Here is an 18,204-nt window from a genome sequence, read left to right on the forward strand (position 1 = left end):
GAAGCAACACTTCATCTGCACTTCCCAGAATCTAGTCTACTGCATTCGCTGCTCACAATGTGGTCTCCTCTACATTGGGGAAACGAAGCATAGACTGGGTGACCGCTTTGCAGAACATCTACACTCTGCTCACAAAAAAGACCCTGAGCTTCCAGTTGCCTGCCACTTTAACACACCATCCTGTTCCTTAGCCAACATCTGTTTCAGGCTTGCTGCAGTGCTTCCAGTGAAGCTCAGCGCAAGCTGGAAGAACAACACCTCAGTTTCCATTTGGGGACCCTGCAGCCCTCTGGACTCAATATGAAATTCAATAATTTTAGGGCCTAAACTGTCCCATGTCCTAGCCCCCTACCCCCCATATCAGGCCTTGTTATCACATAGTCTGCCATTACACACTACCTATTGTTAGTCACTAACAGCCTCCATTAACAACTAATCACCCTCCTAGGTAGATCGTTATCAATTCCTTTGTCTGTCCAACTGCTCTTCTCTCTCTTTGGGCTCTATCCCCACCTATCGTTTACTGTCCAACGCCTCCCCCTTCTGCATATAAACTAATGTTTTTGTAGCTACCATCAGTTCTGAGGAAGGGTCATCAGACCCGAAATGTTAACTGTGATTTGTTCTTCACAGATGCTACCTGACTTGCTGAGCTCTTTCAGTAACTTCTGTTTTGTTACCCATGAACGAGTTGTCTTTATGGTTGCCATGATAAAGTTGCCATAAGATTGCATGATCCGTTTTAATTCAAATCAATTGATCATTCCTAATTACCTTCTAATCTATGTGGTGTTCTTGTATTGTGCAAGTTGGTGTTGATGTCAAGTGTTCCTGTTTTGTGATCATTTAGTGTAAGTATATAAAAAAAAGTACATCACTTGATGATCGAAATTATTGAAATACAATTGGGTAAGTAATTCAATGTAGGATTAGTTGTGTCATTGACACTTGTTTGGTTTTGTTTAAATTTTTTTGAAACTTGATTCAACAAAGAGACCTAGGGGCGCAGGTACACAGTTCCTTTAAAGTGGAAATGCAGGTAGACAGGGTGGTGAAGCAGGTGTTTGGCAAGCTTGCCTTCATTGGTCAGAACATTGAATATAGGAGTTGGGATGTCATGTTGCAGCTTTACAGACATTGGGTAGGCCACTTTTGGAGTACAGCATACAATTCTGGTTGCTTTTCAATGGAAAGGAAGTTGTTAAAACTTGAGGGGGTGCAGAAAAATTTTAGAAGGATGTTGCCAAGATTGGAGGGTTTGAGTAATAGAGAGAGGCTGAATAGGCTGGAGGATTTTTCCCTGGAGCATCAGAGGCTGAGAGGTGACCTTATAGAGGTTTATAAAATCATGAGGAGCTTGGATAGAGTGGAGGAGTCCAAAACTAGATGTCATAGGTTTAAGGTGAGAGGGGATAGATTTAAAAAGGACATGAGGGGCAACTTTTCCACACAGGGTAGTGCATGTATGGAATGAACTGTATGAGGAAGTGGTGGTGGTGGGTACAGTTACAGCATGCAAAAGGTGACACTGAGTATGTGAATAGGAAGGGTTTAGGGGGATATGGGCCAAATGATGACAAATGAGACTAGCTGAGATTGTGATGCCTGGTTGGTGTGGATGAGTTGGACCGAAGGGTCTGTTTCTGTGCTGTATGATTCTGTCTGTATTCCAACATACTCTTGTTTGATCTGTGACATTCTATGCTTTGTAAACTTGAAATCACCAAAAGTCCTGCCATCTGTGTTCTAATACTTTTTCAAATCTTCTGCACCGTCCACTTCTGTGCTCCCTCATTTCCGTTGGCTTTTCGTTAAATAACATGTTCATTTTGAAATCCTTCTTTTCAAATCTGCCTCATGAGCTGATCCCCCTCAATCGTGAACGTCCTTCAGCCTACAACTCTCCAGAAGATCTATATTCTTCTAATTACAACATTTTATGCATCCCTGGTTTTGAGTTCCACCATTGGTGACAGTGTCTTCAGCTGTCTAGTCCCTAAGCCTGGGAATATCTTTCATAAAACATTCCGGCTGTCTAATTTGCTTTCACCCTTTAACACGCAATCTGTTAAATCTGTGGTCAAAGGAGTGGCTTTTGACCTACTCATGCCATAGTATCTCATTACATGCTTCAGTGTCATGTCTGGTTTTATAATTCCCTTCTGAATCACCTTGGGAATTTTTTTTCATTAATATTTTTATACAACTATAAGTTGTGTTCCTGCTTGCCTGTTTGTTTTTTGGCTTACGATTAACATTAGACTTTTATTTCTGCGCTTGAAAGTCAACATGGTTCCAATTTATGATTCCTCAAAATAGCTTAGTGAGGATTATTACATCATAAAGTACCATGCTTGAAAGATAATCATTGCGAATCATCTCTCGGCAATTGGAGGTCATGTGCCTTTATGTAGATTCTGAAAGCTTTATAAACTATTGACTACTAAATAAGAGTTAAATTGTACTTTAACTGGAAGTAAGCATTATATTGTGTAAGGGTTTTATTAAATTCAGCAAATACATTCCAAGATTTGGGGCAAGAATTCTGGAGAACAATAAGTAGGATAGATATAGAAACACTCCTATTTTTCTTTATTCATTCATGGGATGTGGTTGATACTGGCTGAATCACATTAATTTCCCATCCCTAATTGCCCAAAAGGCAGTTTAGAGTCAACCACATTGCTGTGAGTCTGGAGTCACACGTAGGCCAGGCCAGGTAAGGATGATAGATTTCCTTCCCTAAAGGAAATTTAGTGAACTAGATGGGTTTTTTCCATTGCAATGGATTCAAGGTCATCATTAGACTCTTATTTCCAGATTATTGTTGAATTCAAATTCCACCATCTGCCATGATGGGATTCAAACTGAAGTCCCCAGAACATTACCTAGATCTCTCGATTAATACTCAAGTGATAATATCACTAACCATTGCCTCCCGTTACCTGTTAAATGTTATAAACCATTTAATATCAATACAAATTAAGTGCTTTTATGGGAATTGGACTTGTGGGTTTCCAAGGATCATTTTATTTCTTTTAAGTATTTAAATGGTCCAAGATAGTGGTGGAGTAGGGCTCCTGGCTGGAGCTCATCTGCTCCTACTGCTTTTCTTTTTCTTTTTCTTTTTGTTCCCACTCTTCTCTTTTAACTTGCTTACCTTTACCTGAGCTTGGACGTTGGCAGCAGTGGCAAGAACCCAGGACGCGGATCTCGAGCCGGATCCAGTGCACGGATGTCAAGCGTCCTTGAGCCAGGCCCAGGGCACGGACCATTAGTGGGCCCAACACAGAGGGGAGTGAGCCCGTAGTTTTCTAGAGCAAATACAGGACCTGGAATCGGTAGTTGCCACATCGGCAAGGTAGGCCCAGCGACAAAAGATAGCTCCTGACGATTGACAACTTTGTTGCTGTTTGGGTCCAGCACTGGCGATGGCAATATGGTGGCAGAAAGGTATCACAGCAACGTCAATGAGGTGGGCCCAGCAGTGGGGGACGTGACTCTGACAATGGTTGGTCTGGCACAGGCTGCGAGGCAATGGCTGAGGAGTATCAGTACAGCAGTAAAGGTGGCCCCTGAGATTTGGTGACTTCGATGTTGGTTGGCTCCAGTGTAGATGGCGACAAAGCATTGGAGGAGGGATGTGGCACAGGTGTCATTAACGGTGATGAGCTAGCTCAGGACTGATGGACTCTCTTCAAACTACATCTTTGTTTTTCCTTTATTCTTTAATTATTCAAAACGGCACAATTTCATGGCGACAAATGAAAACTTTTCACTATTTTGTATTCTTACTGTAAAATACATGTGACAATAAAATCAAAATCAAATTAGATCTCTATAATGTAAGAGCATTGTCATAGCAGTAACAGTTTCCTTGCCATAATTGAACAAAATTATTTCTGAATAAATTAAGATGATGGTATCTAAGTAGTCAACTCCTGGTTTTGTTATCCTCCCAATTTTTTTAAAAAGCAAAGAAATTTCATTAAATATGTCTTGAATTAAAATCATAGAGCTAAATATGATGAGTTGAATAAACTTCAAGTTCCTCTCCAAGCCACTCACCATCCTGACTTGGAAACATATCCACTGTTCCTTCACCGTCGCTGGGTCAAAATCTTGGAATTCTCTCCCTAATGGCTTTGTGCGTCAATCCACAGCAGGTGGACTGCAGCGGTTCAAGAAGGCAGCTCACCACCACCTTGTCAAGAGCAACTTGGGCAATAAATGCTGGCCAGCCAGTGACGCCCACATCCCACAAAAATGAATACAAATAAAACAATTCATTTCAACAAAATGTACATTTTTTTTCCTGCAGATTGGTATTAACAGATATTGACTACTAATTAATATCAACATTTAGAATGAAATAGTCAGATATTTAAACAATAACCATTCAAAGTTGATGTGCTGTATTTCTTCTAGAGTCCATTTTAAATCTACACCCTGTGTAAAATAATGAAAAAGATAATGTTTAAGAAAATCATATATTCTGTAAAGCAAATACAAGAGTACTGAGATTTGAATAATAAATTAATGAAGCTGTTCCTTTTTTTAATCAAATTAGTAATTTATTTGTATATTTAGGAAAGAATATTGCCATTTTTGGAATTATGTATTTTTTGTGAGAGCAAAAGACTTTGTTTTACATTAAAACGCTTCTCTAACATGCAGCATAGTCCTTTGAAATATTCATTTTGATTGTGATGTGATATCACAAAAATAACTTGCCCTCAGTGGAGTCAAAATGAAGACAAACTGTGAAATCAAAATACATTGTGATGATTTGCAATACAGAGAATAGCAAAGAGTTATGAAAATGTTGACTTGTAAATCTGAAGCTCATCGTGCCTTGTGTCGGCAAAGTTCTCCTTGGACCTTGTAGCATGTGTCTGAAATTAGTCATTCACCCTTTAATGCATACTAAGGTGTAAAGATATTGTGTAATCATTTTTACTGATTCTGGAGGAATTGTTTCATGGAAACTGCCTTGAGAATTCTCTGCAAGTCATTAAATTAATCTCTAAAATTGCTTCCACATGTTGCGAATTACTTAAATATTGCACTCTTGTGGCTCAGTAGTAGTGTCCCTGCATCTGGACCAGGAGGCACAGGTTCAAGTCCCACCTGGTCCAGTGATGCGTAATGGCATCTCTGAATGGGTTGACTAGAAAACTGGGTAAAACATTGTTGCGGCTATAAAGTATTTGAGGATGTAAGCCGCATAAAATGTTAATTCTGTTTCAGAAATGGAAATTTTTTAAACCTGAACAAAATGCTACAATATGCATAAAAATTGCTGGCCAGTTAAAGTCTAGTGATATTAACATGTCCAAAGTGTTCATGTATTTCAGTTCTTCAGATACAAACAGAGCAGCTGGGCATTTCCATCATTTACTGCCCACCACCCTGAGAGCACTCATTATTCATTAATGTCATTGCCTGTTTTATGTTTGGTCTCATTATATCAGCAATAGAAATATAACGGTAGTACATGAAATAAGTTTGGTGATAGTTTTCAATGGTAGATATCTGTTAATATTTTCATGTGCTCTTAAATTATGAAATATAAAAAAAGAACACTTAGCTTGTATTACATGGTGGGGATCACCATGTAACACGGTGAGATTCAGATTCTGTGTGAGTTTGATTTGATATTTTTCCACAATATATTACAAAGTATACACCCATGTACATCCTTTACAGCAATGCTGGTGTATACTCAAGGGCCTGATTATTGAACAGCTAATTAATGAAAGTTTTTTTTTTGTTGGGTAGAAATGTGCAGCCAATTACTGTGTATGATTTGTGTTATAAATTGACCAGTATTTTAAAACAAACTGACTTATAAACTGTTTTCTATGAATTTACATGTAAAAAATAAATTAGGAAGCCAGTACTACTACTTAAATAGAATTCAAGTTGTCCGAAAACTACTATTATGAAAGTCAAAATCTCCAGCTGTAGAAATGTGATCAGTGTAAGTGATTTATTTTAATTTAGTTTTAACTTCAGTTGTTGGTCAAATCAGTTAATAAAATATTCTGTAAAAATTAAACACTTTTGAATCAGCTATGTTTTCCAAATTGGTTTTAGCATGTATGGCGATAAAATTCATAGTTGAAAATTAAGTCCAAGTTGATGAATAAAAATGTTATAGAAAAGAGAAATCGTAACTTTGTACAAGCTTGTTCAGAATGTAACATGTCTTGAAAAATAGAATTAGCACGTTTTTTCCTGAACATTTTGTTTAAACTCAGAATAAAATTGCACCCATAAGTAAATAGTACTGAAAAGGAGCTGACTGGAATTTATTTAATGGAGGCTATTGTTAGATAATGTGTGGCTGTGGCATCATATTGCTCATTACACTTAAAATCAGCTGAACTAGCAATTTACATTGTTGCTGTAACATTGAACAAATTGGGCAGTGACAATTTTTTTGTTCTCCTTTCAGACAAAGTGTTCAAGCTGAAGCTGGACACTGGATAAAGCCAACTTGAACTTTTCATGCTTGAAGCTACCAGTTTAATTTTGGGATTGCCACACTTAATTAGCATTAATTACTCAGTTACCCAAAAATAAATGCAAAATAGCTTCCCTGAATCTGTCTGCATTATCTATGTCTGAAGTTCTGTACTTCTTAAATACTGCCATTAGCTTAGCTGGTATTACACGACTTGGCATAATACTAAGTTGCATAGAACGAAAGGTTAGATGGTTTGACCCAAATGTTGTATACCAGATGATCCTGACCTTGACATCGATGGGGTACTACTTGCTTCCATATCACTCGTTTAGGGAAAGAGATGAAGTCAGATTACCATTTCAGATTTATGTCCAATGATATCCCTAAAAATTGGCTGATTTTTTTTTAACCACACAGAGACAGCAGCAGATAACAAAGTGTAGAGCTGGATGAACTGAATAACTGAATAAACTGAATACACCTCCTCGACCATCCCTAAAAATGCCATTCCCTATTTCCTATTCCCAATTCCTTCGCCTCCGCCACATCTACTCCCAGGATGAGGCATTCCACTGCCGAACATCTCAGATGTCCTCGTTTATCCAGGACCGCAAATTCCCCCCCTCAGTGGTCGAGAACGCCCTCAACTGTATCTCCCGCATTTCCTGCAACTCATCCCTCACACCCCCTCCCCTCAATAACAACCAAAACAGAATCCCCCTCGTCCTCACGTACCACCCCACCAACCTCCGGATCCAACACATTATCCTCCGACACTTCCGCCATCTGCAATCCAACCCCACCACCAAAGACATTTTTCCCTCCCCACCCTTATCTGCTTTCCAGAGGGACCACTCTTTCCGTGACTCCCTTGTCCACTCCACACTCCCCTCCAGCCCCACCACACCTGGCACTTTTCCCTGCAACCGCAGGAAGTGCTACACCTGCCCCTACACCTCCCCCCTCACCCCCATCCCAGACCCCAAGAAGACATTCCACATCAAGCAGATGTTCACTTGCACATCTGCTAACGTGATATACTGTATCCGCTGTTCCCGTTGTGGCCTCCTCTACATCAGGGAAACCAAGCGGAGGCTTGGGGACCGCTTTGCAGAACACCTACGCTCGGTTCGCACTAAACAACTGCACCTCCTAGTCACGAACCACTTCAACTCCCCCTCCCATTCCTCAGACAACATGTCCATCCTGGGCCTCCTGCAGTGCCACAACAATGCGACCCGAAGGTTGCAGGAACAGCACCTCGTGTTCCACTTGGGAACCCTGCAGCCCAATGGTATCAATGTGGACTTCACAAGCTTCAAAATCTCCCCTCCCCCAACCGCATCCCAAAACCAGCCCAGCTTGTCCCCGCCTCCTTAACCTGTCCTTCCTCCCACCTATCCCCTCCTCCCACCTCAAGCCCCACCCCCATCTCCTACCTACTAGCCTCATCCCGCCCCCTTGACCTGTCCGTCCTCCCTCGACTGACCTATCCCCTCCCTAACTCCCCACCTCATTGGCCTGTCTGTCTCCTCTCCACCTACCTTCTCTATCCATCTTCTATCCGCCTCCCCATCTCTCCCTATTTATTTCAGAACCCCCTTCCCCTCCCCCATTTCTGAAGAAGGATCTAGGCCCGAAACGTCAGCCTTCCTGCTCCTCTGATGCTGCTTGGCCTGCTGTGTTCATCCAGCTCTACACCTTCTTATCTCAGATTCTCCAGCATCTGCAGTTCCTACTATCTCAGAGACAGCAGCAGGTTTAGTTGTAATTGCCAAATCCACATTAAATTAGTCTCATATGAAGAACTGTTACTAAGAGGTTTCATGAGCTGCTAAGAGGATTCTGACTGCTGCGGTCCTGCAGATTAAGGAGGAAGCAACTTTAGGAAGCCTACCGACCTCAAATCAATATGTGATGGCCATTACCAGACAACAATCAGTATTAAGGATCATCAAAGATGTGAATAGAAGTAGGAAAACTGAAAATGCACCATACAAATGTTTATCATTCAAAATAATCTGCACAAAATATCTTGTCTATCTACTAAGTCAGAAATTTGATTCATTTGGCACGTATAGTCAATTCCTGTCAATTTGGAGATGCATAATTCTTGATACATTGTTTTGTTCTGTAGAGCATCTGTCTGCTGTTTTTCTCCAGTGGATTAACCTTAACTTTATTGCTGGATAATTTGAACATTTTTAATTCAAAAATACTTCATATTAATGGAACTGGACAGTAATTGTGCCTGCAATCAAAGTGGTGGGCAACAAGGCTATGATTTTCTTGGTCTGCTGCCAAAGTGTTTTGGAAATCCTGACACTCCAAGAGCACTGTTCATTAGCTAGGGTGTGGGTGTCATTGTAATGCAATGAAAAAAGTGTAGGCATTGAGCAAAATTGGTAAACCAATATGAAGGGACGTAATAAACTTAGAGCTAAGTCGGTTAAGAGTAAAATAAGGAACGATTTTTCCTTAGTAACCAGATTTTCACCATCTTTTCTATTCTTTCAAAATATTAAGTACCAGACCAGCTGAAATTTTCAAGACAGAGAATCGTTTTTCTTTTTGTTGTGAAAGGTGTTTTAGGGATTCTAGGGATAAGGAAGTTAACACTGAGGTCACAGTTCAGCCATGATCTAATTGACTGATATGACATATTCCGGGGTCTGAATTACCAACTGTGCCTATTTGTCTAAAATTGTTATTACGTAGCAAATTGAAAGGGAAAATTTCTCAAGAAAAGTGAATGTGAGTGTAAAATATGAACAGGTATAGTCTATTAAGCCTGCCCTGCCATTCAAACAATCATGACTAATCGAACACTTCAATGCTTTTTGTCCAATCTATTCTGCAAGAATCTCCCAGCCTTCCAGTGGTAGAGAATTTCAAAGGTTCACAACCCTCTGAGTAAAAGCAAATTCTCTTCATCTTGGACCTAGATGACAACCCCCTTATTTTTAAGGAGATAGTAGGAACTGCCGATGCTGGAGAATCTGAGATAACAAGGTGTAGAGCTGGATGAACACAGCAGGCCAAGCAGCATCAGAGGAGCAGGAAAGCTGATGTTTCGGGTCGAGACCCTTCTTCAGAAAATGGCTTCGCAGTGGGGTTAAAATTGTTACAGAGATAGTAGGAACTGCCGATGCTGGGGAATCTGAGATAACAAGCTGTAGAGCCAAGGGTCTCGACCCGAAACGTCAGCTTTCCTGCTCCTCTGATACTGCTTGGCCTGCTGTGTTCATCTAACTCTACATCTTGTTATCCCTTATTTTTAAAATGTGACCTCAGTTCTAGATTCCCCAATTAGGGGAGACATCTTACTCGCATCTAGCCTGTCTATCCCTTTAAGTCATTTATAAGTTTCAGCGAGACTACTTCCCACTCTTTAAATCTGTTGAGAATACCAGCCCAGTTTGCTAAATCTCTTTTCATAGGACAGTCGTACCATCCTGGGAACAAGTCTGATGAACCTTTGTTGCACTCCCTCTATGGTAGTAATATCCTTCCTGAAGTAATGAGATCAAAACTACACACAGTTCTCCAGGTGTGATCTAACCAAGCTCCAATATAATTGAAACAAGACTTCACTACTGCAATATTCTTGTGCTAAAGGCTAACATAAGATGCTGAGGATTGGCTAGTGGTAATATTATCTCTTAGTTTGTATTGTGGATGCTTACATGGATACAAAGTCTAGATTAAAGGACCTCATCTACACAAACACTACTGCAGTTTGTGTTTTTACCATGCATTATGGAACTCATGCATTTCCTGTAGATTATTAGATTTTGGAAAAGATCAAACTTCTTGTGCTCAACATAGAAGGGTAGTAGGAATTGTTTTATTTAAATATACCTATACAATCCAAATCTGTGTTGTTCTTGTATCAGAACAGGCTTCACAATAAGGCATTTTTTGTGTAGTTACCGCATAGATTTAAGGTTAAAATATTGAATGAGCTATTTGTTTGCTATTATGCTTATCAGTAAAAGCTAGTGTTGGGAAATGGAGATAATACTGAAAATGGATTCTAAAAATAGAACTAAGAATTAAAAACTGGTCAATTTTTGGACAGTTAATTAGTTCCTCAATTTGACTCAAATTGTGCAAATCCACTCAAGCGCAGAAGATCACTCACTACTCCAGCAGTGTAGCATTTTTATCATTGCTAATTGCGGTCAAAATAAGGATAGTCTCCTGCAGAATGAGTTTCTGAACCTTATTTTTACATAGAGCCTTTTAGTCAACAGACAGATTTAAATTCACTTCACCTTCTCTATTAAATCCATCATAAAACTAAGAGTGGCAGGTGTCAGGTGTCTATATGAAAGTTCACGTTGGATATCTGGCTATTGCTTCAAAGATTTAGGTGACATTCTCTTAAAAGATAAGTGCACTGGTTTGAATTATCATACTGCTTGACACATCATTTACCTGTACCAAAAGAAAGTATTGATGGTTGATATAATGCATTTAAATTAGTTGTTATTGCTGAAGGTATTAATCATGAATTGTGAGCTACAGATGATTGTCCATTCATAAGGATTGAAAAAAAACCTAATGGCCTTGAGTATTTGCTTGACACAATTCACCCAAAATTGGCCAAACCAGTACTAAAGTTTAAGACTTTCCTAGAGCAAATCATGTTCCCACCAACGTTTTCGCTAGTTTAAAAAAAACTCACACTGGAAGCCAGCCTCGCTCATGTAACAGGTCATATCTCCAAGTTGAATTGTCCCCATGAAAAGTCTATGCTTATTGGTGGTTTGCAAACCTTTGAGTAGACTTTTAAAATAGTTTTGTTTTTAAATGCCAGGACACTAATAAGCAACTTGTTCAAAGAATTTAGATATTAAGAATGTGATCTACTCAAACTGACAGCCCCAAAGAAACTGATAAATGATTCCATATCGTGTTTGTCATTTTCAGTTATTTAAACTAAGATTACTCACAAATGGTAAACTAACTACTGATTAAAAATGCTTGTTTTTTTTTAACAAACACATTTTTAGTTACATTAAAACTGCACCAGGTCACCACTCTTGAACACAAGTTTTTTTTTAAATCTAAACCTTTTCTCAAAGCCATTCTAGAGCACTTGATTTTACTGCTTCATGGAAGATTTAGATTTGCATATTGGTGTGATCAAAAAAATTCAATTCCGTAAACTAACAGAACTTGGAGTACAAATTTGTGCCTGAATTGTGGGCTTCATTCTTAGTTTAAATAATGTACCCCTAATACCGAATAAATTCCTCCGATATTGGTTCAGGAATACGCTTGGTATTTCTGGTTTAGTTCCTTGCTGGGATGTTGCTTTTAGTAATTTTACTTTTTTTTTGTATGTGTTAGAGAATGAGTGCAGCAGCATTTGTAGCTTTATCTTCAACCTGCATTCTAATTGAGTTCTCCACTATGCGCTTGTGTCTGCAGGATTTATCTTTGGGTATTCATAATTCATGTCTCCAAATTACCCACATTTTATGTAAACCACATTATCACATCAATTTCTAGACTTGGAGTTGAAAAGCCCTAATTGTCCCCTTCTTGCATCCCTTCTCCCATTCCAACAAATGATGTTCCCTTGAGGACTTATCACTTCTGAATATCCTTAATATAATGAATCAGATATGTACAGATCAAATTGATGGGGTTTATTTTGTTTTTAAAGGAAACAGTATGGATAAGTTGGAAGAATTGATTTGGTTATAATAGGCAAAGGTATTGTAATTATACTTATAACATCTTTTGTAGATTCTTTTATATAGTGGCTAGAACTCTTCTATTGTGGATTTTTGTCAAGATCCCAATTGTGTTTGCGATCATGGTAAGGTTTTGTGGGGGGGGGGGAAGAAACCCACGCAATGCAGTTCTGACTAGCTATTATTTATTGCCCTAAAGTGAAATAACAGTTGCTTCCTGCTGCTATAGATAATGGATGTAATATAACTCAGACATAAGTGCTCCATTTAACTCTGGTTTACATTAACCCTGATAATCTTATGCATTTACCAAGTCCCATTGTACTGTGGTGGACATTGAAATGATTTGATTGAATGTTGAGTGGATTATGAAAACATGCCAGATTCTCTCTAACACATTTTTCTGGTTTACCAGGCTACAAGTGCATTGGATGCAGAAAGTGAGCACCTAGTACGAGAGGCCATTGATCGGGTTATGCAAGAGAGAACGGTTTTGGTAATTGCACACAGGCTTTCAACTGTAAGAAATGCCTCCAAGGTAAGTTGAGAAAGAATTGTAGTTTTCAGGGTTGAGGGGAGTTCTATTCTCTTTCAAAAAAAATCTATAGTCCTGTCAAATACTGCATTCTATAAGGGACCCCCTTTCTGTTGTGAATTAAGCCCACACATGAGAAATTAAATATGGTCTTCATGTAGTATAAATGAGAATTCAACATATTGATTGATTTCAAGAAAATTGAATGGTGAAGCTACTCGATGCTATATTCAGAAATTTTACAACACAGCAGACCTTTTTGGCTAGTTGAACCTGTGCCAGCTTTCGGAAAGAGCTATTTGCTTAGTTTTGTTCACCTACTCCTATATTGTTTTTAAAACATATCAACAACTTTTATAAAAACAAGAATTCTGCTTCTAGTTCAAGTAGATTATTTCATGTCCTAAGAGCCCAGCACTTTTTTTAAATTTAAGATCTAGAGAACCAGGGGTGAAATGAAGAGAAATCTTTTTTACTTAGCAATTTGTTGCAATATGAAGTGCACTGCTGAAAGAGTGAAGGAAGCTGATTCAGCATTAAATTTCATAAGGGAATTCAATATCAACTTGAAGAAGGAATAAATTGCAGAACCATGGGACAAGAGCAGAAGATTGAGACTGTAGCTTTTTCAAAGAGTTAACTAGGCTATATGATTTTAACCTTTATTCTTTGGACACTTTAAATATGCGCCTTTAAATGAATATTATTTTGATTACCTCTTTCAGACTTTCTGTTAATCTTCCATGTTATAAGAAATTGCACTCGTGCTGCATTTTCTGTCATCTATTCTAATAATTGGTCTGTTGTACCTGACCCATCTTAGTGAAGTTTATCTGCGCGTTCTTTTCTTTGCTTTTCTATTTCAAAAGCTTATATTTTAGAAAACAAAGAGATGTAACTACTTGCCCATCCACTTTTCAAGATTTTATTGTTTCTGAACCCCTAAATTTTTTGGCTACTCTACTCCTTTTCCAGTTTTACTGTCTAATATTTGTTGTCACATTCCTCCTTCAAATTACACCACATTAAATTTCCTCTGACATCTGCCCATCCTCTTCCTCTGTAAAAATGCTTTGAATGTTGTTTTGGGAACACTGTTAAGGTAAAGCAAGCTGACACTCAGAATTCTACATGTGTTTTACGGACGATTATTAGTATCACCAAAGGAAAGAATGGTTGCAGTGCTGGCACAGCAGATTCTTTTCCATACCTTCTTTTTTTCAAGCACAATAGAAACTTGGCAAACATTATTTCTTTTTTAATAAACAAAATTAATCTTGAAACAGACTAAACAAACTGACGAATATGATAGAAAGCATATGCACTCTGCAGGGATCCTCTTGATTTCATTCCCCCGAGTATGGCCAAGTTACTCTTTACCGTGGTAAATGTATACCTTCATGATTCTATCATGGGGGTTGGGAGGTGTCCTTAAAATTTAATGTAATCTTTTGTAAAGGACTGTATTTTGTTTTAATTGCAAGAAGTATATACGGACATCTGTTCTGAAATCATTTGCCCATCTTTCAATATGTTTTCCAAGACCAGCTAATGATTCCCATACAGATTAGGCCTTTTAAGTAAGAATCTTTCTTGTTGAATATTAAATATTCAGCCTCTAGAGTCTTCACGAGAAAAGTTTAACAGCAGCTATCTGTTCTGTATATTGAAATCAGGGTCTCGGGTCTGCTTGTGCCCTTGTCCTGAGATCTAGACACTTCTGTTTGAGGCTGACGTGAAATATCATCAGTCTAAGAGGAAATAACAGATGATGCTTAGATTGAAAGAACCTTGAACAATAAGTCTTTCACTTTGAAGAATTATATTGATTGTGCCTTCAGTTATATTGAAGGAGAACTTCACAGTTTTAGATATTAAAAGAAATGGAAAACTTCTTAGATTGGTTGTGTAATTTAAAAAGTGCCTTGAAGTAGGAGAGATGCTTCTCTTAAACGCTGCATGTTACAAACTTTGTCTTCAAAGAGGAAAGAATTCCACTGGAAAAAATTCAAGTAACCCTTCAGAAAATGCAAATCGGTACTTATTGTATCTACAAGGCATTATGGCTCATGCAACATTTTATACAGTTTCAAGATCAAATGATATAGTGCTGAATGGTATAGCTGCAACTGAACCAAATCAGACTTTCTTGCTGTTATCCCATCTTATTCTGTTCCATTTTGGAGCTGTGTTGTTTCCAGCCCCTGAAGACCATGGCTGTTTGCATGGGTATGTTTCTTTTGATGCTGGTTATGTAACTGCATGGCATCGTAACTAAGTTCACTGCTGTCTGCGCCTGATGCCTACGCTTGTACGTCCAAATTGGATGCCCTCGACAGTAATCAAGAATGTGAACTATGGTGCATTCCTTCAAACTTGTCCTAGGGTGGTAACTTCAAACATAACATCATGTGCTGCTTAATTTGACGGTCCCAAACCTTAGACCTTTACGAACATTGCCAAGGCTACCTAATTCTACTCTAAGGTTATCCATCTCTGCCTTACCTTCACTCATCTGCTGAAACCCTCTTCCCTACCTTTGTTGCCTCTAGTCATGATTCCATCATTAGCCTGCTCCATTGCATCCTCCATAAATTTCACTTTAGCCAATGCTGTGCTGACCATGTCCTAACTTGAACCAAGACTCAATCACCTTTCTGTTCCCTGACCTACGTTTGCTTTCTGCACTCTTTCTATAAAATTCTCATGCTTGTTTTTAAGTTCCTGTTTTGCCCTGCTGCTCCAATCTATGTAGCAATCTCTAACTCTAGAACTCTCAAGTCCTCTGCTTCTCTAATTTTGGCCTTTTATGCATCCCAATTTTCTATGTTCCACTATTGGTAAATTTGCTTTATATATTCTCTCCACCTTCAGTCTTGCTTTAACATGCCTTTGAAGTCCCACCTTTCACATCTTGGTTGTCTGTCCTAATATCTCTTTGATCATTCTGTGTTAAATTTTGTTAAATCACTCCTGTGAATTGTCTTGCAATGCTTATAACTTTAATTGTGACTGCTTAAATTTAGGTTGCTGCCTTTAGAAGGAAAAGTGCTTCAAGTGTATGAGATCATGGTCATCACTAAGCCATAATCTGTTCAGGCTTGTACATATTTAATTTTTTCTTAATTGCTAGACCAAAATCCTGGAATTCCCTACCTATTCTGGACTACTGTCACTATATAAACTGCAATAGTCTACGAAGGGATGTTGCTGGGAATGGAGGGTATGAGATATAAAAATAGATTGGAAAGGCTGGGGCTGTTTTCACTGGAGCATAGGAGGTTGAGGAGCGATTGTATTGAGGTTTACAAAATCATGAGCGCCATGGATAAAGTGAATGACAACGGTGTTTTCCCTAGGGTGGGGAGTTCAGAACTAGGTGGCATATTTTTAAGGTGAGAGGAGAAAAATTTTGAAAAGACATGAAGGGCAAATTTTTTTTTTACGCAGAGTGGTTCATGCGTGGAATGACCTGCAGAGAAAGTGGTGAAAGCGATACAGTTACAATATTTAAAAGACATTTGGATAAATTCATGAATAGGAAAGGTTTGGAGAGATAGGGGCCAAGTACAGGCAGGTAGGACGAGTTTAGTTTGGAAAATGGTTGGCATGAACTGGTTTGGCCAAAGGGTTGGTTTCCGTGCTATATGACTCCTATAAGGGCACTCACCATTGCCTTTGAAGATAGCTAGGGATGAACTATAACTACTGGTCTAGTTACCAATGCCCACATCCATAGAATGAATTTATTTAAGTTTTGCTTTAGGTTTAGAGCAAACATCTAGAAATATTTCTTTACAGCTGCTGGAGCATTGCTTGGAAGATTGCTTGAAGCCAGGATATTTGGATCTTTTTGCTTGAAAAGTTCCAGGTACTGTAATATGAAAGCAGTAGACAAGTGGCACTGACTACACAAACCTGAACTCTGGGTTTTAGAACTCAAGCAGCGGCTAGAGTCGCTGTTGTGCATCTGTGAGGCAGAGGTCTACATAGATAGCACCTATAGGGAGGTAGACACAGTGCAGATTAGAAGCATACAGGCAGAGGGACAATGGGTGAGTACCTGGCAGTCTAAGAAAATCGGGCAGGAGTGCAACCAGAGCCAAGCCCATGGCACCAGAAGTGACTCAGCTGTACACGGGAAGAGGAAAAAGAATGGAAGAACAGGAGTTTATAGTCAGGGAATCAGACAAATTTCCAGTGGCAGTAAACCTGACTCCAGGGTGGTGTGTTGCCTTCCTGGTACCACAATCAAGAGTATCACAGAGCAGATGAGGGACATCCTTTTGATGGAGGAGATATCAGTCAGAAGTTGTGCTCCACTAATGTTTTCGGGAGATAGGAACCTCGGGGTAACCCGGATTTGAAGGAAGAAAACCTTGGTAACAGAAAGTAGAAAAGCTGCTTGGACAAATAGAGGAAACTAAGCCAAGCATTGTGTATGCTTCGAATGCTGAATGATGTTAGCACCTCAAACGGCAGTTGCTTGAATGCATGCACCATTTGCAGCAGCGTAGATGATCTAAAGGCACAGGGTTATGAATATAGTCTAACTGCCATTATAGAAACATGGCTGCACGGTAACAAGAAGGAAAAGGAATTGGAGCTGTGCTGATAGTATGAAATGGGACTAGTGCATTAGAAGGAGAGTATTGCGAATCGGAAGAACAATGTGTGGAACCTCTTTGGATTGGAGCTAAGAAACGGGAAGGGACAGCAGATGTTGGTTGAAGTAATTTATAGACCACCAAATAATCAGGGTAGTGTGGAGCATGGTATTAATCTGGAGAAGACAAAAGCATGTAGCATGGGCGACATCGTCATCATGGATGCTGTTAATCTGCAGATAGACTGAGTAAACCAATTGAGCATTAAAGCTATTGAGGACAAGTTTTTGAAGTGTGTTAGGGATGGTTTTCTGGAACAATATGTTGAACCAATAGAGGATGTGCTATTTAGATCTAGTATTATATAATTAAAAAGGGCTAATTAACAATCTTGTTGTAAATAACCTTTAGGGATGAGAGTGACCACAATATGATAATTTTTTTTATTATGTTTGAAAATGGGGCAGTTCATTCTGTGTTAAATTTGAATGAGGCACAAATTAGCTGTGGTGGACAGTGAAAATACATTAAAGAGCTTGACTGTTCATAGAAAAGGAATAGTCTTTAAAGTAGTATTGCATAACTTACAGCCTGTATACATTCCCTCAAGGTGCAAAAACTCAAGGTCAGTCAACCATGCCTAAGAAAGGAAGTTCACGATTGTGTAAGTTTAAAAATAAACACCGACAAAGTTGTCGGAAATAGCAACAATTCTGAGGATTTTTGTTGGTGGGGGAGGTTGTTGAATGCAACAAAGGATGATGAAGAAACTGATAAATTATGAGAATAGAATATGAATGCAATCTAGCAAAGAACATAAAAGCAGACTGTAGCAGCTTCTAGACATGCATAAAGAGGAACTGTTTGGTTAAAATAAATGTG

At 38.9% G+C, this 18,204-nt stretch overlaps 1 protein-coding gene across 3 annotated transcripts in view; it reads left to right on the plus strand.

Annotated features, from left to right (window-relative positions):
• The window catches only part of LOC109912461 (ABC transporter B family member 1-like), a 171,954-nt gene that overhangs the window by 132,096 nt on the left and 21,654 nt on the right, over positions 1-18,204 (plus strand). For all 3 annotated transcript variants that reach the window (XM_048611177.1, XM_048611176.1, XM_048611178.1), the window contains one exon: positions 12,596-12,718. In XM_048611177.1, the coding sequence (XP_048467134.1) occupies positions 12,596-12,718 (123 nt within the window). The remainder of the gene's footprint in view (positions 1-12,595; positions 12,719-18,204) is intronic.

Source organism: Rhincodon typus, chromosome 24, assembly GCF_021869965.1.
Source record: "Rhincodon typus isolate 14 chromosome 24, sRhiTyp1.1, whole genome shotgun sequence".
Lineage (NCBI taxonomy): Eukaryota > Metazoa > Chordata > Chondrichthyes > Orectolobiformes > Rhincodontidae > Rhincodon > Rhincodon typus.